The 27,377-nt window shown below is 38.7% G+C and overlaps 1 protein-coding gene across 4 annotated transcripts in view; it reads left to right on the forward strand.

Annotated features, from left to right (window-relative positions):
* The window catches only part of RNF144A (ring finger protein 144A), a 61,501-nt gene that overhangs the window by 14,957 nt on the left and 19,167 nt on the right, over window positions 1–27,377 (forward strand). For 2 of the 4 annotated variants that reach the window (XM_027455203.3, XM_038176769.2), the window contains exons 2-3: window positions 500–589; window positions 21,078–21,223. In XM_027455203.3, the coding sequence (XP_027311004.1) occupies window positions 21,089–21,223 (135 nt within the window). In that variant the 5' untranslated portion in view covers window positions 500–589; window positions 21,078–21,088. Of the gene's footprint in view, window positions 1–499; window positions 590–10,233; window positions 10,256–21,077; window positions 21,224–27,377 lie in introns of those variants that run through there. The other 2 variants (XM_038176770.2, XM_027455204.3) reach the window with 2 other exon arrangements.

A 27,377-nucleotide genomic window follows, 5' to 3' on the forward strand; every position in this document is an offset into this window, starting at 1 on the left:
TCTCTTGCATCTCATCATCTTTATTAAAATGCTCTGCCTACGGTCCATTTTTGCTCAAAGTAGTAGGCTTGTCTGTGTATGTGTATGTTGTCCTGGTACTGTTTCTTGGAATGCTTTGCTAAATGTGTGAAAATGTGACTTATTTCGTACACTATGAAGCCTGTGAATCTGTTGCTGGATGCAGTCTGTGATACTTCAGAGTACGTTTTCATGAAGTTCTGATCATGAGGACTTAAGCTATGTGAGGGGTCATAACATGTATTTTCTACCTTCAGGTTTAAAAGTGCATTGTATTAAGCATTTGTCTCATACCAGTTTGAAACTAATCCCATCCCATATACTTATTGAGCCAGAAAGAGTTAAGAGGTGAATTTCTGCCTTCTCTAAGACCACTTGTGCCACCGCACGCTTTTAAAAGCTCATTGACAGAACAGAGCTGTTAGTTCCGGTTTTATACAGTCAATCTAAATAAAGTCTGACCCTTATTTTTGTTTTTCAGGCTTGTCTAACTCTACCTTGAGCCAAATTCCTAGACTGGTTGGTGCTTTCTCATGGGATCCCTGTGACTGACAAAGGAGAGCTTGTTGTGGTAGGCGTTTGCATTTAACTGTCTTGACAACACTTGGCCTGGGCACAGACAGATGCAGTTTCCAATGCAGCCACTCTTTCATAGGCCTCTTAAGCCAACAAGAGCTGGAAAAAAGCTCCTGAGAGAGGGGTTTTTGGAGTCTCTGGAATTACTGATGTGTTCCCCCATAAAATATCAAAACCATGTAGCCCAAACTTCTACAGAGGACAGAATTTGTCAAAGTTAGTTTTTAGTTATAGAGCTCTAGAATAAAATGACCTTGTTTGTTTACAAAATTAAATGTAGGAAAAACAAACAAACAAAAAGCTTCATTCCTATTTACCTTCTAGAGAAATGCATGGCATAAAGAGAAACTTGTTTTGGTGCAGTTCTACAGTTGTCCTCATAGTATAGTTTTACCGTACTACTTTAAATAGTCTCATTAGGTTTTTATTTTTATATTGAGCTCTATAGCAGAGCCTTATTTGCTTTCATATGTGTTCCTTGATTTATTAGCTTAGTGTTCCACAATAATACCCTTTCAATTTTAATGAACAGTAATACTCTAAATAAGGAAACGGGGTAATAAAAAAGTGATTCTCTTTTAGAGATGGCTACAAATCTATATGTACTGATATCATGGCAAACTGTTGATTTATTTGATAAATGCATTTCCAATCAATGAAAAAAAGATGTAGCACACATGCTTATCTTGCCTACTAGAAGGCAATAAAAATTCTATTTCAATAATGAGTGTCCATTTTTTTTCTGATAGTGGATTGGAAAAAAATCATCTTGTAAATATCACCAGTGCCATAAGTGCTGCATTATGCTTACCCTAGTATGTTGCTATATGTGGAAATTAATGACACTTTTAGATTCTTCTTTTCCCTGAACTGGTAGTTAGCTATTAGTAACTTTCCATTTTCCTTAGCAATGCCACTTTTGCTTGCATGTATCTTTTGAAAATAGTATTTAACAGCCATATACTTACAGACTGGCAGACTTTCTTCTTTTTTTCCTTTGAAACTCATGTTCTTGGCTTAATCCTCAAACTGTAATAATGTTCTTGCATGACTTTTTCTGAGCACAAGAAGAACCTAGTGTGAAGAAAACATAACCATTTCCTCATTGGCTTGAGTTTAGCTATTGAGTTTTTATATAACAAGCTGAGTGTTCAGCTTGAGTAACATGTTTTAGTTTGAAGAAATGCTGTTTAAATGTAAAGCTTGCTGAAATATTTCACCTGGTGTTTTTTCCAGCTCACTTTTTTAGTACTAACTGAAAAAAAAGCTTTTTTTGTTTACCTTTTTACTAGCAGAAAAACAAAACAGGAAAAAAAATTAATTTGAAACTAGAATGTATTATTGTTTTCTGTACCTCTTGCTTAAAAAGGGGGAAAAAAAAAGTTGAAATCAAACAATTCTACTACTTCATTGCTTGGTATTTTAAAGATTTAAAACTTAAATGCAGAGAATTGGGATTAATTTCTTGTTTTCCCCTGAAGTTTGGACTGTAGATCATGTAACTTCATAAACTTTCATCTCACAAGTAATCACTATTTCTGTTCCCCCTGCTTCTTTTGGAAGGCAGTAATAGAAGCATCTGGTGCATCTCTACCACTCTAGAAACTTTCTTCATATTTTTATAATAAATGTATAATAACAAGTTTATACGTGTAAGTTCTTGTGGTCAATGATGAGTTTTAGGTTGGATAATTCCTTTCCTACTTTGTTATGCAGGTAGACCATGTCTCTTCTTGATCCCCGCATGCTAAGCTAAATAAGCTAAACTCCCGTGTCTCCTTCCTTGAGATCAGCTCTCCATCCTTCTCCTGTGAGAGTTCCAATATTTCATACATGCTGGTCTGCCTATGCATTCATTCCACATCACATTCTTATAAGCAGTTCAGTTTGTTCTGTTTATTTAATTTTCAGCTGAGGTCTTTCTAAAGACCCTTACAGCTCTCCAGGCATCTTACTGCCTTTTCTGAAATATAAGGGGCAAATTTTCTTGAAGTACTCTCAAGATCTGTGTCCAATCTCTTGGAAAAAGCATGCAGAAAAGGGCTATTACTAATATTTTAAAGGAGTAGAAACTACATTTTCGTGTCATTGTTCTACCAAATGTGAAACAACTGAACTTCAGCAATCTCCTTTGGGCTTCTGTGATCGTTCTGAGCAGCTCAGATCCATTGTGTTTTTCCATAGCTGAAGTGTGATTTGATTTTGCATCTTTCTGCTCCCTGCCAACCCTGTTTGCACGGAAATGGCTCTGAAGGATTACTGAAATGGAGCATATTCTGGCAGAAGTCTGTATTGGAAAATATTTGTGGCATACGGATGATCATGAGGTATTTGTGTAATGAACAAGAACATACCATACATAGTTCAAGCTATTAATATGAAGCAGAGGAGTGCTGCCATCTGATTTTTCTTGTCTAGCAGGCAAAAGCTCACTGCTCTGTCAGTATGATAGTAAATGTATCGACAGAACCCACTGATCTTCTCTAAGTATTGATCTTCCTCCCTAGACATCTAGAGAAAAGCTGTGTATTTTGTCTTTGGAGATGCTTTCATAGATGGAGCTTTGTAGCTTGCTTCTGCTCATTAGTGGGGGGGTTGAGAAGGGAACAGATGGGGAAAATTAGTTTGCCAGTAAAAGGCAAAAGTCTTCCCTAATGATCTGGTGTTGGCTTGAAATTGTGGAGCTTTCTTATGCAGTTGTTTATTTCTGTCTCATTGTCTATAGCCTTAAAATAGTTGTTTCATTTTACTGTGGAAGGAAGCAATCGCAATATTTTTGCCTTTGCCTCAGATCATAGAATCATAGAATATCCTGAGTTGGAAGGGACCCTTAAAGATCATCAAGTCCAACTCTTGACACCGCACAGGTCTACCCACAAGTTCAGACCATGTGACGTCACAGCAAAGATAAGATTTCCTCACTAGTTGTCTGCACCCCTTGTGGTATCTGAGATCTCTGTGCTGAGTGTACCATCATTTATTGGTGGGTGCAAAGTGTGGATGACTCAGCTCCAGTGACACATGCATAATTTGCATTATTATTATTATTATTTGCATCTTGTAGCCAAGCGGTGTATTTGGGTACTGCTGAATCCAGCTTGGAAATGTTGATAGGTAAAACAAAAGTTAGTGAAGATGTGACTGTAAAATGTCCACAGAAGCTAAGTATTGGCTTTTCAGCCTGTGACAGGAAGAAAGAACTGCACTGCAGAGGTGACAAACCCATTCTGTGGCAACAGCCACAAGGGTGTCTGAATTACAGTTCATGAAACAGGATGTAAAAGAAAATCTTTTTTTTTTTTTTTTTGGCCTTAGTCCACAGAAAATCTCTTCTGATAGCAAAGAAAGGTTTGAAAGTGAGAAATGACTTATTTTGGTATGCAAAATTTTAGAAAGTATCTTATATCAGATCATTTTAGAGCTATCTGTGTTTCTTTGTTTGCCTGGTTGTTTATATGTACAGGTTTGCGGTTCGTGCAAAGTGACAAGGAATAGTCCTAACCAGGCCAGGAGCTTACTCTTCAAAATTTAAAAACAAACAAACAAACAAACAAACACACTCTTAGTTCTTATTGTCACTATTGCCACAGAAGAACTTAGCATCCTCTTGAAATCAGTAGCTGTAGGTTGCATCTCTGAGATTTTCTTTCAAATACTGGAGGTTTTTCCCCTTTTTTTGTTGCTGTTTTTTGAAAATACAGCATTGGTTTATAGATGATGCAGATTGAGTAAGTTGTTTTGGGGATTCTACTGCATGCTTATAACTAAATTGGAGGGTTTTTTCTCCTTTTGCATTTTGTAGAACTGAAATCTGGCTGAAATGCTTGCTTTTGAACAGATGCTGTGTATGTGTGAAATTGTCTCTCTGAATAGTTTGTTCCAGGTACGTGTAAATGGCCACTTCTCTATTAAGATTGGATTGGAAGAGTTGGTGGAGTCGGGAATTGACCACTTTTTTCCCCTAGTAGTGAATGAGAAGGGAGTAGGGGGCACTGACTGCTACAGACACATAAAGCAATCAGGAAAGCAGTAGGATTCCAATACTTAAATGTGCTGGAATGTACTGGCAGTGCATGAAGTGGAGAAAGAGGCACAAGTCAAGACACTTGTCTGTTGTTGTGTATTTTGACCTTCATAGGGAAGAGTTAAGCAACCACTGCATACCAGTCCTTGTAGCAATTGACTGCCTTATGCAGAAGGGTCTTGTTGCTCATAACAAAGTCAGTTCCTGAGCTTTCATAAGCAGAACTACCATTTTTTTTCTCCTTTTAAATGAGATTCACTACAGCTGTGCTTGGGAAACTTTTTTGCCTCTTCCTAGATTCGGGGGTTACTCTAGGTCATCTAACTTTCTCTTACCATTTTTTTGTTCACTGCTAATGTATTGATACCATCTTTTTCCAAGTAAAACCAGTTCAAAAGCCCTCTGTGTTTTCTCTCAGCGTTATTGAATTTTCCTCCCATCCTGAATAGCTAGAAATTTTCTTCCTTCCTTTATGTTCAGTTGTGGTTTGCTTTTTGCATAACTCCATCCAGTTTCACTTTGCTACAGAATTTGAAGGTTGGGTTGAAACAGTCCCACAGGGTAAGAACTGCCCAGTAGGAAAGAACCTGCCAAAGGGCTTCTGCATCTCAGAGAGAAAGGATCTGTCAGCTTCATCCCTTTCCTTTGCCACTAAGGTAAAAGGCTGATTTACAGCTTGCCGAATAACTTTTATATTATTCAGTGGTCCTTTTAATGTCTCTATCTAATTGAGGTGTTGGTTTCCAGTTCTATAAAGGCTGGAATCGAAGGCAGAGGAAGCAGGAGGTTGGTGTCTGGGTCTGTCACAGGAGCAAGCTGAGCTGTGCAAGAGAAGGAGCTTTCTCTGGGTCTGTGGAAGTAACTTGTCCATGAACTTGGAGCCCTCTCAAACCTCAACACTTGCTGTTCCAAACAGAGTACTCACTTTTCAACCATACTTGCTTGAAACAAAACACAAAGCCAATCTCCCCAAAACAAAAATTTCATTTTGAGTATTAGTAGAGAAGGCAGGAGAGTACAAATTGTCTGTGATACAGGATGATTATATTCCCTTAGGTACTACATACCACTTTGCCTGCTTTCTCCATCTGCTAAGCCTCTAAATGCTGCTGGTGTTCCAGCATCCCACGCCTTCTGCTTATTTCATGTCATTAGCAGGTATTGGTGCAGTCTCCATCAACACAGCTCTTCTAACCATAGATTTGAATCAAGTCCAATTTGTTTCTGTGGCCAAATGTTGTGACCAGTGACTGGGGGGAAAGGTCTCTGCCCTTCAACCTGAATTCTGGTTTCACCACACTCTAGTACCCTTATTTTGCATCCATATTTTTAATGTATTATGATATATATATATATTTTTTTTTTTTAAATTATGTCATCGTTATCTAGCATTTTATAAATGGCTAGTTAATTCCATTCATTTGATAACTGCCACTCATTCAGAAACTGCACGTGGTCAGTTTATGCTTTAAATGCCTTTTATATCTTGTTTTTTGGAAGTCTCCTGGTCTGCATATCCTCCTCTCTTCATTGTTATCTTCTGTAAGGTTTTGCTAGCAGGGTTTAGAATTTTTTTTATTGTTGTTCTTGTAGAGTACAGATTAGACTACAAATATGCCTGTAGTTAATCAGTTCTGACCTAGTTGCTTTGACAGTCACATTCTCAGACAACCCATTAATTCAACTGCATGACATTAGCTATTAGACTTCAGGTGTTTAAAGCTTATGTAGCATTCCCTTGGCTTACAGCTGTAGTAGTAAGTTTGTTGCAAACACCTGTATGCTCTCTATTTAGAGCAGTGCTTGATATGGATGAAAGGAGTTTCCCATCTTCTCTAGGTTTCCCATCTTCTCTAGTGCTGTGGTCTTCCTATGTTGGTCTGCTCAGGTCTTCATGCTTGAAGGAGTTCTGAAACCCTCCGAGCACCTCTCTGAGATATGATGCTCTTGCTCCCATTTGTGCTGACTGCTGTAAGGGAGATACACTGCCTTTCTCTCCCTTCACTTTTGAGACAAATAATTGTTCCAGCTCTTTTGGAGAAGCAGCAGCCAGGCCAGGTACTCTATTCCTCCCTCATAACTTGTTTTTAAAATAGCACTGTGTTGCTCTTGAATCTGTTTAATTGATTTCCTGCTGGAAAGAAGCTAAAGGGCTATCTTCCCCAGTTAAATGGGGGCAAAATACTGCATTAGTAGTCAATGAAGGTCAACCAGGAATTTCATAAAAATAAATATATGATACCTTTGAGACAGTTGTTCTTTTCACAAAATATAAAAATAGGAATTCAAAGACATTTTAGTGTTCAGTTCCTTGCTTCTAACAGCTTTTTTCCTTCCTCTCTAGTTTTAATATGGACAAACAATTTAATCCTAAAATCATGTAGAGCTTTTAACTTCTAGCCAAGTACTTATTGTCCTTTGTAGGAGGGGGTGGGTGGGAAGAAGACAAAAACCTAGAGAATAATTTCAAGCCTGTGACAAAGCTTACTCATTTAATAAGCTATCTTTAGGAACATTAATAACCATATTTTTAAATGAAATTTCTATTATTGGCCTCCTAGATTGCTCTCTCTTGGTTGACTTTATTGTACCTAGCAATCAGATTGAATTTGCTACTAGGAATATCTAAAAACAAACCACAAAAGCTAATTTTAAACAGTGGGTTGCAACTCGTGTTGTTTGGTTTAGAACCTCTGGAGCAATTCCTCTCCAAATGCTTCTATTTTAAACTTGGTATGTCAGACAAATGTGGCTGCTCTTTCACCATCTCCTTAACATAAAACGCGATGGTGACCATTAAAGTAAATAGGAAAAAGCAACAATTACAGAACTTACCAAAAAAGATTTGTTTCTTAGTACAGTGGATTTACTTTAAATAGGGGATTATGTCTTGAGCTGGGTGGGTGGCGTGTGACTGTGTGCATACCATGGTACTCAGCTTGGACCATAGTGAACGACCTCATCTGTGATCTTCCCAGAATCTGAAAAGAGGGCAGGCTTCTGGGTTTTTTCTCCTGTTTGGTTTGGGAAAGCATGAGTTGAACTTGGAAAGCTTCCTACTATCTAAAATGCTCAACACGTGGCATCTGGAAAGCGTAGAATATCTTTAAATACCACTTTTGAATTCAGCTTTTTTTTTTCCAGTGAAACTTCGCTGTACTAAGTTTTTTACTGTATTTTTAATATTAAGATACTGTGTTTGACATGATCACTTACCTTTTTTATGCTGCATACAAAAGGAAAAACTACAAGAGTAAAACTGCTCAGACAACTCCGGTTTCAAAGATGTTTTCTGATACCCAAATGGATCTAGAAAAAAACACTTGTGATTTAAATTCAACTACTCATCCATTTTTTGAGGTGGGGAATACAGTATCAAGGGTATTAATTAATTGAATTGTTTCATAACTTTAGATTGTTTTTAACTTTGGAAACCTGTGGTCCATCGTAGCATGCACTGTGCAAACACAATAAAAAATAAAATATTTTTTCCCACAGAGGAGTGTACAGTTTGAGCATGATAATGACTATTCTGGCTATCCTGCAGTGTGGAGAGAGCCGACCTAATGTTAAGGTAGCTTGATTCCTGTTAGTAAACTGTTTGTCAGAGTGCAGAGCAACCATCTATCAGTTAAAATCCTTTTTAGAAGGGTATCTTTCAGGCATAACTTACGTTCAGGGTAAGAGGCTTGAGGTGGATGTTTTATGTAGGGAAAGGAATATCTAAAGAGCTATTAGCTGTTACTGGGTGGTGTTTTCATGCAACAAAATTCTGTGACCTTTCAGATAATGAACTGATCGCTTGGATGTGTAGGAGGAGCTCATTTTTTATAAAGTGGCTTAGGGAATGTATTTTCTTATGGATATCAATGCTTTAAATATCAATGTTTCTTCTTTATCTGAATTAAAGAAGTTAACAGAATTAAGTCATTAAAAAAACAACACAATATCAAAAGTCTCCTAAAAAAAGCTCTTCATCTGTTTGGCTGGTTTTAAAGCTCTTGTTTATAACCCCGTAGAATGATAAACAAAAACAAACAAACAAAAAAAAAGCTGCCCTAGAAATATTTTTTCCTTCTTGTCAGAATAAATCTTATGAAATTTCCCTTGCTTTATGCTGCATGCCAGATCTCTCTAAGAATAAGTACGTTTTGTATCACTGCACCCTGAGTACACTCTAGTAGTAAGCAGGTAAGCACTGCAACTTATAAGAAGGCTGCAGCAAGGGTGACATTTTGGTGCTCTTCTTGCCCAGAACCATGAGCTGGTAGAGGTCATGGATCCAGTAAAATGCACCTGGCATGCACAGAGCCACAACCCAACACTGCTGTTGTGAATATGCAGTGTGTGATACACGTAACACACCAGAACTGAGTATCACAGGGTGGGTTAGGTTGAAAGTATATGTTTCAGAGTGTGTGTGAATTTGGAGAAGGGGCTGATACGTTCTAGAAGAGCTAACAGACATCACAAAACACTTGCAGGTAATTTCCATCTTTTGAGTAGGCTGTAATCTTCACTAAATATCAAGCCTACAGTATAGTGAGTACTCTGCTCACATTAGGTGTTTTCATATGTATTAATTGTAACCTGAGATGTTCCCATGTGAGCAGATGAATTACATGGTATGTGGATACTGGAAGGGACTGGCTGCAGTCCCTTCAGCTTTCCTTTTCCAACAATGCAGTCACGTGTAAGGCAACGTACCTTTTTTCTTTTTTCTTTAACTGCAATTCAAATTAATTATGTGATTCAGATTGGTTATGCTGACATATCAGAAAAGTCCAACACCTATTTTTTTAAGAGCTGTGCTCAACCTTACAAAAACATGGAAAAAAACACAATAGCATTCCTCTACACATGTTCTATAACTCAAAGGTTTGTTGTAATTCATCAGTGCTTCTTGTCTAGACAAATCTAGCTTGGGGGGCCCTGAAGAGAACACTTCTGCTGTGGTGAAACTGCAGTCTTTCATTTCTTTCTGTATGTTTTTGGCTGTCCCAGTATGTCACTAGTTTGATCTCCTGGCCTTTCTGCTTCTGCTGTAGCAGATGTTATACGTAGTTTCTGCTCCATGCAAATGGGGTGCTATAGTGCTTCTGATGTCTGCAGCAAACAGGTGCATGTGTTATGCTGTAAAAATTGTTAAATGTGGGGAAGAGGGAAATGGGTGGGGTGGGGGAGAACTCAACCAAGCAGCAAAGCAGGAAGAATTACTACATAACAGCAATATTACTGTGTAGGAGTAGATCTGGGGCTGGTGTTGTGAGGTTGATGCATTGCTCCTCTGAAAAGCCAGCAAATGCCGGTTCTAATTCTGCAGAGGGAGTAGAGAATGGAAAATGTCTTATAGGCGGCTAGTGAACTGCTCATCCAACCCACAAGCCTACATGATGTGATAGGTACTAGCTGACACATGTGCCTGCAATATAAGTAAACTGAGCTGCTCAGTTCTGCAGCAAGTTTGGGGCAGAAGGGGTTACCGATAGCTTTGTATTCAAGTAATGTTCTAGTAATCACTAGTTCATGTTTTTTTGTGTGTGTGTAGCTCACACTGGTTATAGGAATTTCATCTTGATTGTGTGTGTTGAAGATCTTCCACAGCCTGTACTAAATGACTTGACTATCAGTAAGAAGGTAAGAGATTACCACATTAAATATCTGCCCTTAATCAGTGTTATTGCATAATAAGGATCTATCTATAGGTTCTATAGCTGTGCTGTCAGGGGCAATGTGAGTGACAGGTCTGTGTCCACCCGTGTGCAGGCTGAGTGTTACGTCGGGACGTGATTAGGAGAAATGAGTTGAAGATGCAGTTCTGTAATGTGCAAATGTGATATTAAGCGGACACAATCTCTCTCTGAAGGCCTTCAAAATTGCCTACTTAAACAATGAAAGGCAAGCTGTGTAGGCAATTATTTTTGAAAACCTCCTTCCTCAGGTGCCAACAATGAAGTGACTGTCTTAGACTGAGTCTCATCCTCCTCACGCTTAAGCCTGGTATGTTACACTGACATGGTAAAAGTCACGTATGCCATAACATCCAGTTCAAATCCACTGCATTCTGTATTATCTGATGACTGAAAGTACAGTTCTGGGACAATGTGATATGGTACAGTGGAAGCTGTTAGATCTACAAAGAAGCTGTCCAACTTCTAGCTATGGTTGGTGCTTTTAGATGTGGTTTTGAAAAAAGTAATTTTCCAGATAGCATTAAGTAATTATTGCATGGAATGTTTCCATGAAGATTTCCTCTTTCTATAAAGAATCATTCTCTTTTCTTGTATTTCAGCCATGTTTTCATATTAGCTCCATTGACCGTACGTGCTCTGTTGGGTCTTCTGCCACTTACTATTAGTAGAAGTGAGCTCTTCACAATCTGGGAAAACTCCCCGCTAATCTCTAAGGGGCAGAACTGAGTCATGAGTCTGGGAACTTGCTGTCAGCACTGGGAGCTCTGGAAATGCTGTATCTTATAAATATCTAACTGGAACTTGGTTATTATTCAGTCAGGGGGGAAAAAAAAAAGATAGCTGTAGGTAAGTTAACCAGACTCCGTTCCACTCTGAATGCGGTTTTCAGCTACAGGCTTATCTGCTTTAAAGCACAGTTGTAGCGTATGTGGGGATGGTACTTTGTATGTGTTATCTTACAGCAAGGATGTGAGCAGTTGTTAAAACCCAAGTTCCACTGTTAATATACAAGTGACAGACAATAAGAGTGTTTTCAGTGTTCTTTTTTTCATTCCCAAGTAATTTGTTTCTTCATCTGAGACTTGTGCAGCACTGGGCAGTGCACCAAGCATGCATTTTGTCATAGTTACAAGAAAGAAGACAATTCTGATTTTCTGTTTTTGGTGGAGACAAGAGAATTGCTCAGCCAGTCTCACTGAGTGTCTCAACTAGGGCTCCACTCCCCTTGCTCATATTTGCATTTTCCCAGTAATTTCACACATCTTTAAATGTGGTTTCTAGCTTGAAGTTTCCAAGGCTTTTCTCTTCCCTTCCCTTCCATCCCCCGCCAACTGAGGAAAAAACCCACAGAGCTCAAGCTTGGTTTGATTTGGGCTTTGTGTAAACATAGCTGTTACTTTTCTAGGGGAGTCAACTGTGGAGAAGAAAATCCTTGTGGTATGTTAAAGTTTCAAACTACTTCTTGCTGATTTATTGTTATTGTGGAGACAGCTCAAAGAAAGCACTAATTCATCAGTTCCTTGTAAGCAGAGGAGGGAAAGAATAGGAGGAAGTGAAAAAAGAGGTGGAGGGGGAAAGAGTTGGGGGGAACAGAAAAATGAAAACATGGGAAAATGCTAGGGGTGGGAGGGAAGGCAAAGAGAAGCGGATGGCTTTGACTGGGTGGTTTATGAGTTTCTGGAAAATAATAAAATGAGATGTAACCCTAGAAAGCAGTAGAATAGTCTGTACTCTTGTTATTACTGTTGCCTTCACAAGCTATAAAATAATTCAGATTTCTCACTGCCAGTTAGTGTCCTAAGGATTTTGCAATTGTGAGTTGCATGCCTAGGTTGCAATTGCTTTTGGTTAGAACTAGTCTTTTTTTCATCTTACCTCACTTCTAGACCTCTTGGAGGTGAAGTCTCATTGGTTTGCCCCAGACTCCTTTCATTTTGGGTGATTTCAGCCCAGCAACAGGGTGATTTCAGCCTGTGGGTGAGAATTGTCCTAAGATTTGAAGTATTTTAAATGCAGGTGTCTACTGGGTTGCCTTCAGCTAGTAGTATAGTTGTAGCCAGTACAGCCAGCAGCACTGCTAACATAAGTCAGCACAGACAGAAGTAGGCACCCACAGCCCGTGCCTATAATGGGAGCTTAGATAGCTGGAAAACATACTGATATTTTCACTTCACTATGTTAATATGGAACAGGTCTTAACTGCATGCAGAGCTGCCTTTTGTGGCTGAGTGCTAGCTTCGTATACCTCCATGTACCCATGCATGAATTATGTTAACAAAGGTGGAGGCTACAAGATGCAGAATACTCTGTAAATCTAAACTTAGTAACCATCTGCTTTCTTTCAGTATAAGCAAGATCTGTAAGTATTCAGTCAGGAAAATGAGTTGAACTGTTTCTGATTTTGTCTTCTGATAAGCAAAAAAGTCAACAGGATGTTGGTCTTACACTCTGAATGTCTCCTGGTTGTTGCCAGCATCTGTTGAAATGATTATATATATCGCAATTCCTTTAAACAATGATACCGCTTTAGTTCTTGTCAACTGTCAGTGGGGAGGGAGTTTTTATTCTGAATTCCCATCTTTCTCTGGTCACGATGCTTATAAATTGTTCCAATCTGTTTGATCTCAGTCAGACTATCTCAATCATGTAGCCTTTGTTCAGGTTTGTTGAAACCTGGGGAGAAGGTGAACAACAGCGTGTATAGCACGACTATTAATATGGAGAAAATCTTTCTTATTTCCTAGATTCCCTGTGCAGTGATTTTTCTAACCCTAGAATCATTAAGGTTGGAAAAGACCTCCAAGAACATCTGGTCCAACCATCCCCCTACCACCAATGTCACCTACTAAACCATGTCCCTAAGCACCACATCCAACCTTTCCTTAAACAGCCCCAGGCACAATGACTCCACAACATCCCTGGGCAACACCTTCCAGTGCCTAACTATGCTTTCTGAGCAGTTTCTCCTAATTGCCAATTTAAATACCAAATACTAAATTTAGGTAAATACTCAAAGAATTTAAGCACTTCAACTGTTAATGATTTAATGACTGGTCTTCCATGCCTTTGACATAAGACTTGGTTGTTGCCACAACAATTTATAGGTTGTAACTTGATCTTGGCTGTAGTATTCAAAGGCAGTGGCTCATGGCATTAAAGTGGTATTAGAAAACAGATGGGAGTTCTTAGTGAGGGCCTAATGGGTCCATGACTTAAAGCAAACAAATGAGATGGCCATGCTCATTTTCTCCAGAGCAACATGTTTGTTGCCAGTTTCAGATCCAGGTGATGTACCTATGCTACTGTGTCAAGGCTTTCCCTTACTATTAGGGGGAGATTTTCCTCCTCATGGTGGAGGAAGACACTTAAAATACACATTGTCTTTTCTTAGCTGTTTCAAATGGTCTTGAGGCATTGTCTCTGCTGAGATAGTGCCCAGAGCAGAGGGTCTGTGACTTCCCTCCTGGGAGATGAGATGGTGCAAGGACATGCAAGCTCTGTCCTGAGGTGCTCTACTGCCCCAGGACTCCTATAAGCTTTTGGATAGCAAACATCAACAAGATAAATGAATTCTGAGCAATGTTCCTTAATATTATGACCTCTCTGTCCTTTTGTTTATGTCATCTTTTTATAAAAGACATTTGGGATATTCAGTGTTGGGGGCATATTACACTTCAGTTGTTATTGTACTCTGTATGACAAAGTACACTTCTGGGAACAGGGAGGGAAAAAATCCTTTTATCTCTGTTTCTGCTGTCTTTCTTCTCACCCCTTTTTTCTTTTCATAAAATACATTTTTTTTTTTTTCCCCACACCTTTGAATTTTCCAGCTCATCCCCTTCTTTTCCCTGACCACAATTTCTTTCAGATGGAATCCAGTGATTTTTTTTCCTTTGAAAAATTTTCACCACTGTGTATGGGGTCTGAATAACAGACACACCCAGTTTATTTCAGGTTGTTGCTGCTTGGCAGTGCTTTGAGAAGCCACAGCAACACCAGAGCTGGTGACAAACAGAGGAAGATGCAAGGTCAGAAAATTCTTTGCCTCTATCACATGTAGAAGCTGTATTTTTCAAAATAGATGTTAGGCTCTTGCACTCTGAGGCACTTCTGTCTCAGCTTGCATGTGACTATCTTTTAGACAGAAGATGAATTTCTGGGATGTCTATTTGTAGTATTCTTTAGAAGTCAAAGCTTATAAAAATTTGTTTTCTGTGTTTGTCTTTATAATGTCTATTTCTCTACACCCACACATGCATTTGATAGGCAACACTTGATATACATCCGTAGATCTACAAGTTGTCTGATACCTTTATAATACTTAAAACTTTTTACGGTCTGTGGCATAATCAAACCCGGTTGTTAAATTTTTCATTGTTTTATGCCTTACAATATGATATCTAATTAGTCAGTAAAAGCAGGGGGAAAAAAAAAAAAAACAAGTCAGTCAGCCGGTTTAGCAAAGATTATGTTTTTTTTTGAATTGCCCGCTAACTCAGTGACATTTTCCAGGAGTAGTTCAGTATATTTTTGCATTCTTGGTGCTATTGTTCAATAGTATTTTTCACTAGTGACAACCATCCTGGTCTTTATCATTTTTCTTGGACATTGGCGTGTCTGGAATATTTATTTTTATATTTTATGTATATACTGTAGTATGCATATACATAAGTATGTAAAATATGTTTTATGTTTGTCAGAAAGGTAAAACAAACACACTCAGTTGCTATTTGTGCGGTGGACCTCAGTCCCTAGAAAAGATCACTTCAGTTACAACTTGACCCAGGTTTCCCACATGCTCTGTTGGCTGGGAAACTGAAATTGCCTACAGTGCTCTAAGTTTTTACATAGTCTGTTTTTTCTGGGCTCAGGCCATAGTGTAGCTTGAAGATAAGAATAGAGATGGTAAGCTTAAAGTTGATAGGTAGCCAGTGTAAGGAATAGAGGCCATAAAATCATAGAATATCCTGAATTGGAAGGGACCTACAAGGATCATCGAGTCCAATTCCTGACTACACAGAGGACCACCCCAAAATTAGACTTTGTGCAAATACTTCTCGAACTCCAGCAGGCTTGCTGCTGTGACCACTGCTCTGGGGAGCATGTTGCAGTGCATGACCACTCTCTCAGTGAAGAAACCTTTCCTAACATCCAACTTGAACCTTCCATCACAGCTCTATGCCATTTCCCTGGGTCCTGTCGCTGTCCCCAGAGGGCAGAGCTCAGCGCCTGCCCCTCCACTCCCCTTGTGAGGGAGCTGCAGGCCGCCATGAGGCCTCCCCTTGGCCTGCTCTGCTCTGGGCTGAGCAAACCAAGTGATTTCAGCTGCCCCTCATGTGTCTTGCCCTCTGGACCCTTCATCGTCTTTGTAGCTCTTCTTTGAACGCTCTAATAGTTTTCTTTCTTATATTGAGATAAAACTGTTAAGAGTGTCCAAAGGTCAGGTTTGAGGATTTCACAATACACTATGCATTGACAAGATGTTCTGTACAAGCTGGGGCTTCTTATGTGTTGAAAAGTTATGTCATAGTGCATCAGTAAAAGGACAAACAATATCCATGGGATGTGCCCAGTAAATTGTGGATCAGATTTAAGAGTGAACCTTACGAGTTAAGAAGGCATTTGGCAGGACCTAAGAGTTCAAGGAATGTAGGCAACAAACCTCTGGAAGCTGGTCACCTCTAAACATCTGTGCAAGTCTTCTGTGTGTTGGTTTGCCTGGCATCATGTGGAGAGAATTATTCTCTACCTCCTGTGCTCTTTATTAGGATTAAGATTTAGATGCAGACAGTTAATGCAGTGGTAGACACCAGTAAGTAACTGGAATTGATAAGAGGGCCACTAATTCGTCCTGTTTACTTTTATTATCATAAAATCATAGTGGGTGAATTTGGCCTTATCAGAAAGCCATTATTCAGTTTCTTTGTGTCAACATTAACAAAAAAATTAATTTATGTCAACATTAACAACTGTCGACATTAACAAAAAATATTTAGTAATTAGTTGATTCTGTCATGAGGGTTTCCTCCATATTTTCCTAGTTATATAATCCTACTGAGTATCCTTGGAAAAGCAAAGGAACAGAAAATAACAAGCTCAAACCTTGTGAGGAAGAAACAACTCCAACTTGCAGGACCCTTTGTCAACACCCTCAGCCACCAATGTCTCTCATGTCAACTAGTTTCTGCTCCCTTGTAGGCATTCATGGGCAGTGAGGTATAGTTGTGGCTACCTAGGGAGGCTCAGAATTGTTTAGGTCCCAGAGTCAAAATATTCACTTAACAGATGTGGCTTCAGTGCTGGTTCCAGACTGCCTTGCTACAGATGATTTCACATCAGAAATGAGTGGTTTTTTTCCACCGAAGTAAAATATTCAGAGAAACTGTACTATAGCAGATGTTTGATTCTTCCTAGCAAGAAGTATAGCCTGGATTATGTTAACTGGAGTTATTTTGACAAAGAAGGGCAATAGGAATGAGATCCATTTTTTTTAAATCCTATTTAAATCCTTTCCTTTGACTTCTGAAAGAGCTGTTTTTCATCATGCTGCCAGTAAATTCAGTTAAGATTAAGAAAAAAACTAAAAGCAGGTGACTTTAAGTGTACATGACTAACTGTCTTAATTTAGAAATTAAACCCATCCCTGATCTAAAGCTTAAACTTAAATTCTGTTGAAAGCTCTATTTTGAGTCTTGCTAGGTGAAAAAGACCCACCAACTGAAGCACACAGTGGATGACTATTTTATTCATCTGTATTCTCTAGTCATTTTTTTTCTCACCTAGCCGGTCATGTATCTGTGAAGTGTTAACTTGATGCAATTGCAACTTAACTCTACAGTGCCATGAAATATTTGACTCAACAGTGCAATAAAAATCCATATGGTTTTATAACTTGTCAAATGACTTGCACGGAAGAAAATGTTGCATTGTCTTTGCTTTCACAAAATTTTTCACAGAAATTTATACATTTTTTCTGTTTCACAGTGTTCATTAATTTTTTTTTTTTTTTTTTTTTACTCTTGGAAAGAATAAATTTTTCTGCTCTTGGCTTATCAAAGATCAAATCTTTCATTTGTTCTCAGTTAACAGTGTAGTCTGTAGGCGGCCAAAACCTAGGGAATTACAGGTCAGGAATCCAGTTTATCTTCACTTAAGTCATTCATTATTTTTCTGCACAATAATTAAACAATTGTTTCCCTTCTATAAACATCTTCCAGATGGAACAACAGACACACTTCAAATAAGCTAATGTGTTACAGCAACAAGATTTAAGTTGTTTCTATATTTTTATGCAATGATTCCCCTTTCCTGTGGACATAACGCATGGCTGCAGAATAAAATTGTCATTATTCAGGTTGCTGTCTATTTATGAAAAGAAAGCTCTGAACAAAAGATTACATCAGCTGTTTCCTGTGACTACTGTTCCCTGCTTTTTGGGATGCTGTTATAGAAAATCCCACTCATTCAGGAGTGGAATTGGACTGTAGCTATACCTTTATTAGCTATATTTTCAAGGGCCTACTAGCAGGTGCTCAAAACTTTCTAATGGTTGGTGCTGGGGAACTGGTGTTCTTAAGCATGAAGGCACTCCAGTGTATATTTTTCAACGTCTTGTTCCTCTATAGCTCCTTGCAGTTGCTCTCTCTTTCTCCTTGCTGTTACTTTACATCATTCTCCCTGAAACACTGCACATCACTAGAAAGTATGAGAATACAATCTAAAGCTATAAAAAACATGGCTATGGAACATTAGGAGTCTTTATCTTTTATCAAAATCATCTATTTTGACTGAAGATAATTTCTTTTCTGTGATTTTTTTTACCTAAAATATATGAATTATCCCTAATATAGACACATCTATATTAGTCATCATGATGTAAACACAGAAGCTTGTTACTGAGTTATGACAGTAAGCTAGATGATCATGAAGCAAGATAAAATCTCCTGCTTTGGAAAACTTAGTGTTTGGAAAGTCTTAGTGTTCCTTTACAGGGATGTCCAACAAAGATGCTCTGCTGGAACATGATAGCTTTGCATGTCTTTTCCAACGCTAAGTGGCAGATCTCTTGACCCTCACTCTAATGTTACCAGTGACAGTAACTTCCCTCTCCCCCCCAGCCTTGCAAATGAATGTAAGATTTCATTATTAAAAGCAAAGACTATTTTTAATGTAGATTTAGCAGATCTAAAAGCCTGTGCTCTGCTTCCATTTGATGCTGTGGTCATATTTTGCTTTATCACCATGGCTGAGTTGAAGTCATGGATTAAAGTCATGGATTACATGCCAACTTTATTGGGTAGCCAATTTCTGCTGGCCCACAGGATGCCACCTTGAAAGAAGTTGCACTTTGCTTCATTCTTGCCTTGCCAGGGAAGACAAAAAAAATAAATGTTTCCCATTGGGATGTAATTGCACTGTAGATGTGCTGCAAAAAAATGAATTACCACAGTGATACCAGTAAGCTTCTGTCAAAAGTCCTAGGGAACAGGGAACAAGTGTAAGACTTGGAACCAAAAGGTTAATGCTTTCCCCTATATCATCACTTAATTACAGATATTAAATAAGCATAAAACTTCTTTTGGATGGATTTCATTGTATATTTGGCAAGCATTTAGTCTGAATTGTGTTAGATTTTACGTCTTTGCCATAATGCTTGCTAGTAGTTTGGTCTGCCTGACACTTCTAAGTGCACCTGTAACTTACATTTATCTCTCTTCATTGTTCATCTGCTGGTTTCATCTGCTTGCTGCAATAAGCAACAGATGTGCAATAAACTGGGCAGGATGAGCAAAGGACACTCGAGCTAATAGAAAACAGTCGGGTTGGGTGTGTTTGATCATTGCTTCTCAAATACTTCATAAGTCTTTCTGTAAATGTCAGATATACCAGAGCTGGGAAGAATAAAAAAATTAGCTGGTATTTTGTGTTAAATTAAAAAGTAGTGGGAATTGACAATAAAGCAGCAGTCTAATAGCCTCCAAAAGCTTAGGCTTTAATTTGTATCATGTTGGACTTTCATGTTAAAGTCTCAGAAAAGACTGCACAGCGCTATTCTTATTTTGTGACCTGGAGCCATTATTCGTGTGCTGTTCTGCAGGACTATTTCATCTGTTTCCTTCAAAACTGGGGATTTTACGGGTGTTTTCAGAGAAAGGGATCCAGAGCATCCCTGGATATAGAGTTGTTTAATTTTTCATCTATTTCCCTTTCTCCCCCGATGGCTGCACTAAAAAGAAGTGCAGTTAGGCTCTGATTTTCCGGTGTCCTTGATGTACTTTAAGGGGCATCTTCCAGTGCGTTAGACTGAATGGAGGGCTATTGTAAAATCTCCCCTTTGTTTCAGAGAGTTTAGAGATCTTGGTGGAGTCATGTCCACAATGAATTAAATAGCAAAGACTCAGACTTCACAATGCTTCTTTGAACTCTCCATGTGATTTGTTTGGGGACAAGCAGCCATCTTCTCCTGAATATCTACCTAAACCTCATCTACAAGACAAGTCATATTTGCTGCAATTCTGGAAGACTTAGGAAGTTCACAGATAATAAGGCTTAGATATTGCAGCTCATGTCAGTGCCAAAGATGGGAGTGGGAGCTGTGGTGGGGGAAGGGAAAGCAAAGGTGGGGGAAGGAGCAAAGGTGTGATCACAGTTGGGCTGCAGTAACCTCCTGTGTGGGGAAAGGTAAGAAAACAGCCAATTTGGGGAAAGGAGGTGGTGACGTAATGTGGACCTCCTAGCAGTCTTTGGATGTGAATTTCCCACTTCTGGAAGGTCAATGTCACTGTGACAATTACAATACTAGTAAATATCACATTAAGATTGGGTATGCTACATGTTACCCTAGTTGTTTGTGGGAGTATTTTTTGTTTTGTTTGCTTTTTCTCCCCCATATGTGTAACTTATAAATTAGCTATCTTCTTTGTGATAATACATTTGGTATGTGTGAGGTTATTTTCCTTCTCCTTAGTCATTTGACAACTCTCCATCTGGACCCTGAAGCCTAGGATAAAGATGCTCTGCTTAGTCCTATCCTATTGCTGTCTTGAGGGTGATATAAAAGTATTATAGCCTTTTTTTATAGCACATTTTTGTGTTATTTGTCCCAGTTGTTTGCTGCTGCAACAAAGCTGTGCATTCGGCATAGAGCAAGCATTGAGAGAGGAATGCAGGCAAAGAAATGCTGAGGATGCTCAGAATATCCATCGTTCTTTCTAAAATTAACTTAGCAAACTGATCAATCTGTCATGCTCTTAGGAGCAAAAATATCTGGCTCTGTGAGGTGCAATACCATCAGACTGGAAAAGGGTCATAATGGATGCTTGGCTTATGGAAGACACCTAACAAATCTTGCCTGGGTAGCTAGAATGGGGGAGATTAAGGAATGTATTTTAAGCAATGGGTAATCAGTGTCAGTGAAAGCAAGCTAGAGCTGAAAATAACAAGAATTGGGTATGAAATTTTATGTACGTAATGTCAGAGACAAGTCTGTGACCTAAGGATGTGTCCTGATGTCTCCTGATATTTTGTCAGTGCATAGCACGGCTTTTTCCTTCTGCTTGCTGCATGTGTGCTCTGGTAGGCAGGAGATGTATAGCCTATTTTAAGTGCCAACACTGCCCAATTAACCATTGCTACTCTATATTTTTTTTATTTTTACCAAATAGCTAGCAGGCAGTAACTGATGATGGGGTTTGCAGTGGCAGAAAAGTGCAAAGTATCAACATAAGGAACTGGTGAAGTATCTTGACTTTTGCTCTGTTTTTCAGACTGCTCTGCAATGACTACAGCAAGATATAGGCCTACCTGGGACTTGGTACTTGACCCACTAGTGTCCTGCAAGCTCTGCCTTGGTGAATATCCCGTGGAGCAGATGACAACAATAGCACAATGCCAATGCATCTTCTGTACCCTGGTGAGTTTGCTAATTTTATTTATTTATTTATTAGGCATAGCTAGCAAACAATGCACAATTCTTAACTGCAGAAATTATATGCGTTTCTGCTGAGTCGGTTTCACCCAAAGTGTTGATGCGGCACTGGGCATGAATACTGTTGCTACGTGCTTGACATAAATACCAGCGAATCGACTTTTCTGTTTTCCTGTTTTTTTGCTTTTGTTTAAAACAAAAAAAAGACTCAGCGATTTAGTATACCGCTGTTTACAGCTATGTGCTTATGTGTTACTCACATTTCCTTTGCCTGTTTATCTGTCTGCAACTTGGATTTTTTCAAGCCATGAACTTGCTTGTTACTAGAAAAATAATATATTAATGATTTTAAATTCATTGCATAATGTTTTAATTTCATAACATTATTTTTTTTACTACTATGTTGCACAAGTACATGCCTGGAATAGCACGAACCTTGGCTTTTGAGTAGAAAAAAAATATAAACACAAGTGTAGTGTACAGTAAGGGTCACCCTTATGGTAAATTGGTATTGCTAGTTAATGGACAGAGAAACAAAAGTAATAAGTAGTTTTATTTCCACTTGTTTGAATGAAAATGGTAGATCCTTTAATTTTGCAATGGCTACAAGTACACCAAAAACCTTGTAATGATTCAGCAGTGGAAAGTAACTTCTAACACCTTTTTTCTAATGTTGATGTAAGGATTTCTAAGTGATCTCTTTTTTCTTTTTTTCTTCTAGAAATATTACCTTTTTTTAAAATGCATTTATTTCTGATGGTTATTGAGAACGAAGGTATAGGGGATTACCAACTAAATGGAGAGCTCCTTTTTGTTGCTGTGTGAAAATAACAAAAAAGATACAATTCAAACAGCTTAGTTTCTTATACATGCAATATTCCAAGAAGTTCAACTTGTCACAAACAACTTTAATGTTCCATGGGAAAAGATACAGTGAATACACAGGCAGGTAAACAAATAGTCTTGTTGCAAATGCTATCTGTCCAATTAAATAGTAAACATTGCTTCATTATGCACTTTGAAAGGAGTGTTTACTCAAGCATGCAAAAGCATATAAAATAATAGGCTTCACGAAAAAAAAAACAAAACAGAATAGCAGGCTTCATCCTCTTTACTGCACAATGTAAGTTCTCATACTTACAGCTGGGTTTTCTGCATCTCTCCATGTTACCTGGATCTAGACAATATCTTAATTTCACTCTTTTAGTAACCCTTAAGCGATAGCAGCAATAACCCTTAAGCAATAGCAGCAAGACTGCATTACCAGATGCCTCTTCCTCCCCACTTTGTTCCTTCTAATGCTCCCTGCCATCCCTTACCTTCCATTTCTTCTTGGTGGAACCATGCTTACATCTTTCAAAATGGCAGTAAGAGTAACCTGTTACAGATACTAAAAACGATGTTGTAGCCTTCACTGATAACCTGTTATAAGTAAGCTTATCATGGTGACAGTAGTTTCTTGTCTCCACCTTCTGTTCAGCTGGCATCATGAGTCCATTTTTTAACACCCATATTTGATTGTATTGAATAATTCATTTAGCTTTGACCTCCTTAAGAGAACCAACACATCTCTCTTGTCTCAGGATTTGTATGACATCTATGTTAGAGTGCCCTCAAAAGCTTACTTGCCCTGAAATTTTCTCGTGAAGTAACATGAAAGTAAAATTACCTTTGCTTTCACTGACTGGAGGTAGGGAAGGAAATGAGAATCTATCTTAATCATTTGAAGGGGTAGACTATAAATCTGTGGTAGCCCAGGAATTCAGCATGACTGAACCTTAAGTCCTCAATCTCTACCTTGTGAACAGGTTAATAAATTGCCTAAGGAAATACTCCCGAAATGAGTGAGGCTAAAGATTGTTTAACCCATGGTGAAGGATGAGTTTGCTGGCTGTGCATGGATTCCTCCAATGGTGATATTCCATGTTTTTGGAAACTTGATGTTTCTGGAAGTCATCATTGCAGTCTTCAGTATGAATTGCTGTTTTGTAAACAGCCAAATCAGTTACCAAACATGAAAAAAATCCTTTTGACTTGAGACTTTGGATGGAATCTACATACAGTGGATTCAATACGTTATACTAATTCAAGTGGAAATACACTTAGAGAGAAATTTGCAGGGTTTTGATTTTGATGGATCAACTTATTTTATGTAAATATATAAAACTTTATTCTAACTTCTTGCTGTAAAAGATTGGAGATAAATGGTGACCTCTGCAATGATGTGAGAGAGGGAAAAAAGAAAAATGGATGTCAGTTAAAAGTATGAAAACTATTTTTGCTACAGCTCTTGCTCCTGGCTCTAGTCCTTCAGTCTAAATCTCAGCAAGCTGAGACAGTGTTAGTATGTATTACAAAGAGATCTTTCAAGTGCAGTGCTACTGGTATGCAGACAGAATTTAGATCACCTTGCAGATTTCTCAATCCTATAATATTTCTGTCTGCAATCCTTTGCTCCTTTATAACCATAGAAGTACTGTGGTAAAGATCTCATGAAGGATTGTCTCTTCCCAACATTTATACAATAACACAAAATTGCTATTCAGAAAGATAGAATGGGGGCACTGTTTCCTTCTGCTGCCTGGCGGAGCTGTGCATGGATTGAATAGAGCTGACTGCCACTCCTCTGCTGATAAGGCATAGAAGCTACAATTTCCCATCGTATTATTTTGCCAGTTGTGGCTATTAGTACAATACTCCATTATGGTTTTTATTGTTATGATTGTTAATGCATACACAATGCTGTGAGCTCTCTCAGGTTTTGTCCATCTCATCCATTAGAAATATACCTCTTGTTGGACTGCTCAGTGTACCAGAAGAACAAAAGTCTAGAGAACAGAAAGGAAAACAAGCTATATGCAGTTGGCTTCGGTTTGATTGTTTTCTGAGTATTATCAAGGGATAAACTAATATCTCTGTCCTCTTGGATTCACATCAACAAAAAGGGGAATCTTAAGCATGCTTTTAAAATTTTGGTCCAAAATGCTTCAGTGTCTTGCTTTCTATTAAGTCACTTTTTCTTACTAAGAGTTTGCACACATTACGTAGCCTTAAATTTCAATACAGTGTGTGTCTTGGTAGTTGCTTGCCCCAGGAGAAGTAATAGATTGTTGCAAGTTTTGCTCAGAAAGCTTTTATAATGACACTCATCTCTTTATGTAAGGAAATGGAGAGTAAAGCTAACAGAATCACTTCTTTCTTTTTGTTAGACTTGTATTAGTTCCTGCATCAAAATCCTTGAGTTATTAGCCCTTTGCCTGCTTTCTCGGGGGAAGCAAGAAGACAACAAGTTTAGTTCATTTGCTGCCTGAGGTTGTGACCATTTTATAATCTGATGACATTCTCATGTCCTAAAGGACAGGATGTTCCCTTGGTGTGTTACAGATTGTATATGTGCTAATGTTACAACAGGTTTTTGTTCCATTTAATCAATTAGCTACTTGAGATCTGTTCAGTTTCCAGATTGTGTGTGTGTGCATATATTGTATACAATTTAAAAATAAAGCATACAGATAATGCTAAATGTGTTGCAAGTACAGTGTTGCTACTACTTTCTCAAGCCTGGCTAAGCGCTTCTTGACTTGATGTCAGACTGTTCAGATTCACTCGAGACTTTATACTGTGCTGATCATTCCAGTACCAATGGTTTCATTGTTTTCCTTTCTTACATTAATAAATAAATAAAAATGAGTCAAGTAGACAGTCCAGGGAAACAACGAGCTAAAATAAATATGAAGTCTTTGAGAGAACTTACCTTTGTTGATAGAAAAATCTATTTTGGTCACTCATGCAATTCACCTTGCTACCAATAGAAAGGAGTGTTATTCAGATGTGAGATAAAGTCCTACAATTAGAAAATAAACCAGCAAGTCTTATATTAAGACCTACCTTCTGCTGCCTGTTAATTACTTCTTTTTGGCCAGCTGTAGATACGTGTATTAGCTTTGCTGTATTAGGAGTTAGCACTGCTATGCCAATTTTATCTGTTAGTAGATACTCTGATTCTTATCCACAGGCTCTGCCTGAAGCCATTGAGGCAGCTGGCTCATCTTCCCTCATACTTTAGGTGACTCCCGTCATTTGGTTTAACTGATTTGAGTCTTTTCTACGTGTATTCTATCTCAAGGAGTGTGTCAGTGGGATAGTGACAGACTGTCCTGTTGTCACTGGTCCCCTTTAACCAGGATTACTGTGTCTGCCTAATCTTGACTCTACACATCTGCTTAATTCTAGTCATTTCTCAAACTAAGCTTCCACGTAGGATGAAGACCTGAATGGAAGGGAAGATTGTACAATAAACAAGGCAAATGTTATTAACCTGTCTGTAACTGGTAGTAGGCTTTTTTTTTTTCTTGCTGCAATTGACTGGAAGTATATAGAGCTTTGCTAGAAAGATAATAAAAAGTAAGGTTTACTTAATGCTTTCCCTCACTCCAAACGAAGCAGCTTCTGCTTTCCCCAGGGCAAGACAGACCAGGAGCAGAGTGGATGGGAGCTTGGCTGCCTTCCCTTTCCAGCCACCAAGAGCTGCACTACTCACTTTGATACAGGAGGGAGGGGAAAAACAAATGGCTTGTGAGTTTTCTGTAGAAATCCGAGTAGTTTTCTAGCAGCTGTAATGTTTTCCTGTTTCCCAACAGCTTTTGGCAAAGCTTAGAGCTTGCTGCTTGTTCTCACTTCCCCCAGACCTTAGCAGAGAACTGCTACCAGTCTGGGCATGATGGTGTCAGAGGTCACTGGTCTTTGCATAATGATTCACATGGCAGTCCAGGTTCTGACTCACAGGTGTTATAGTGTCAAAACTCCCTGCTTCAATAAGAAACTGGCCCATTTGCAGAGTAATTAACATACAGTTGGGAACTGAAGAACCCTGAGTGAAAGCTGGGCTTGATCCAGAGCCTTTAGTTCTCTACTCTCTCATGTGTTGTTACTAAATGAGAGAAGCGTTAGTTGTCTTCATTGAGATGTGAGAATTATTTCTTTATTGTTTGGTTAATGTTTTGCATGTGAAAGTCAAAGGTTCTTTGTGCTCCCACTCAAAGATATCCATTCTGTTCTTAAATTAAAAAATAACAAACAAAACCACAGCTTTCCTCATACAACTATATAGGGGAAGACTTTTTTGTTGTGTTTATATGTTATATGTGTGTCTATGTAAGTAAGCACATTCAAAAAAGCAGTTCAAAGCATAGACCAGCTGTAAGTCTTCATTTCATTCCCATTCTCAATTAAGAAATTCAACTGGAAACACACGCTTGTATTTTTGGTTTATTTTGTTACTGCTGCTTGGTCCTGCTATTTCTATGAATTTCAGGCCTCAATTTCTATGCCTCAGATAATATTAGCCTTATTCTAACATTTCTTGTGCTGAAGAAGTCAGTAGGGCTTCTCTTTAATGGATATTTCTCACTGGAAATACCTATATCTTAATGATGCATACATATATTTTTTTTTTCTTGCCTCCCCTTCATTTGTTGACTGATGGCCATATGGTGGCACATTCCTGTACTCAGACTGGCACAGTTGTACGCTGATGCAGAGGGGTGGTGCACCCGTTACAGTTGCTTGCATCAGTTGAGAAGGGTGTTCAGTGACTGCTGTGATATTAGAGTGAACTGTCAATGTACTTGGATAGAGGCAGAGCCAAAGCAGCAAAGTCTGCCCTGCTCTCCACAGGAAAAATCAGCAGCACTAACTACGGTGACATCTGTACCAAGGGAGTCTCTGCTCTGGGCTGGCTGTTTCACAGCCTGAGATTCTGCCAGCTGATGGGAGCACAAAGACTTTTATAGCTGAGGGAAGGATGCTCAGATGGTTTGTCCAGAGATGTGGAAGCATCCAGGTTGTATGCATCTTCTACAGCTAAGTGCTGCTTGGCCATCATCCATGGGCAAGAAAATGTGACTGGATTTACGCTTAGAATATAGGCTGTAGCAGGGCTGCAGAGCAGCTGGGTTAGTCTTTGAAAGCTGAGAATGCTGAGGGAGGAACAGGTGTGTACCTTTTGCAATCTGAACAAAAAAAATGTGTTTAAAAAGAGGCCAAATGTGCAGCACGTAGAGAGGCAGGAACCCTATCCTAAACAGTTTTTTCAAATTACTTTTTACTTTGGAGATAAACATTTGGTGCCTGTGATGTT

The sequence above is a fragment of the Anas platyrhynchos genome, chromosome 3 (assembly GCF_047663525.1).
Source record: "Anas platyrhynchos isolate ZD024472 breed Pekin duck chromosome 3, IASCAAS_PekinDuck_T2T, whole genome shotgun sequence".
Classification (NCBI taxonomy): Eukaryota; Metazoa; Chordata; class Aves; order Anseriformes; family Anatidae; genus Anas; species Anas platyrhynchos.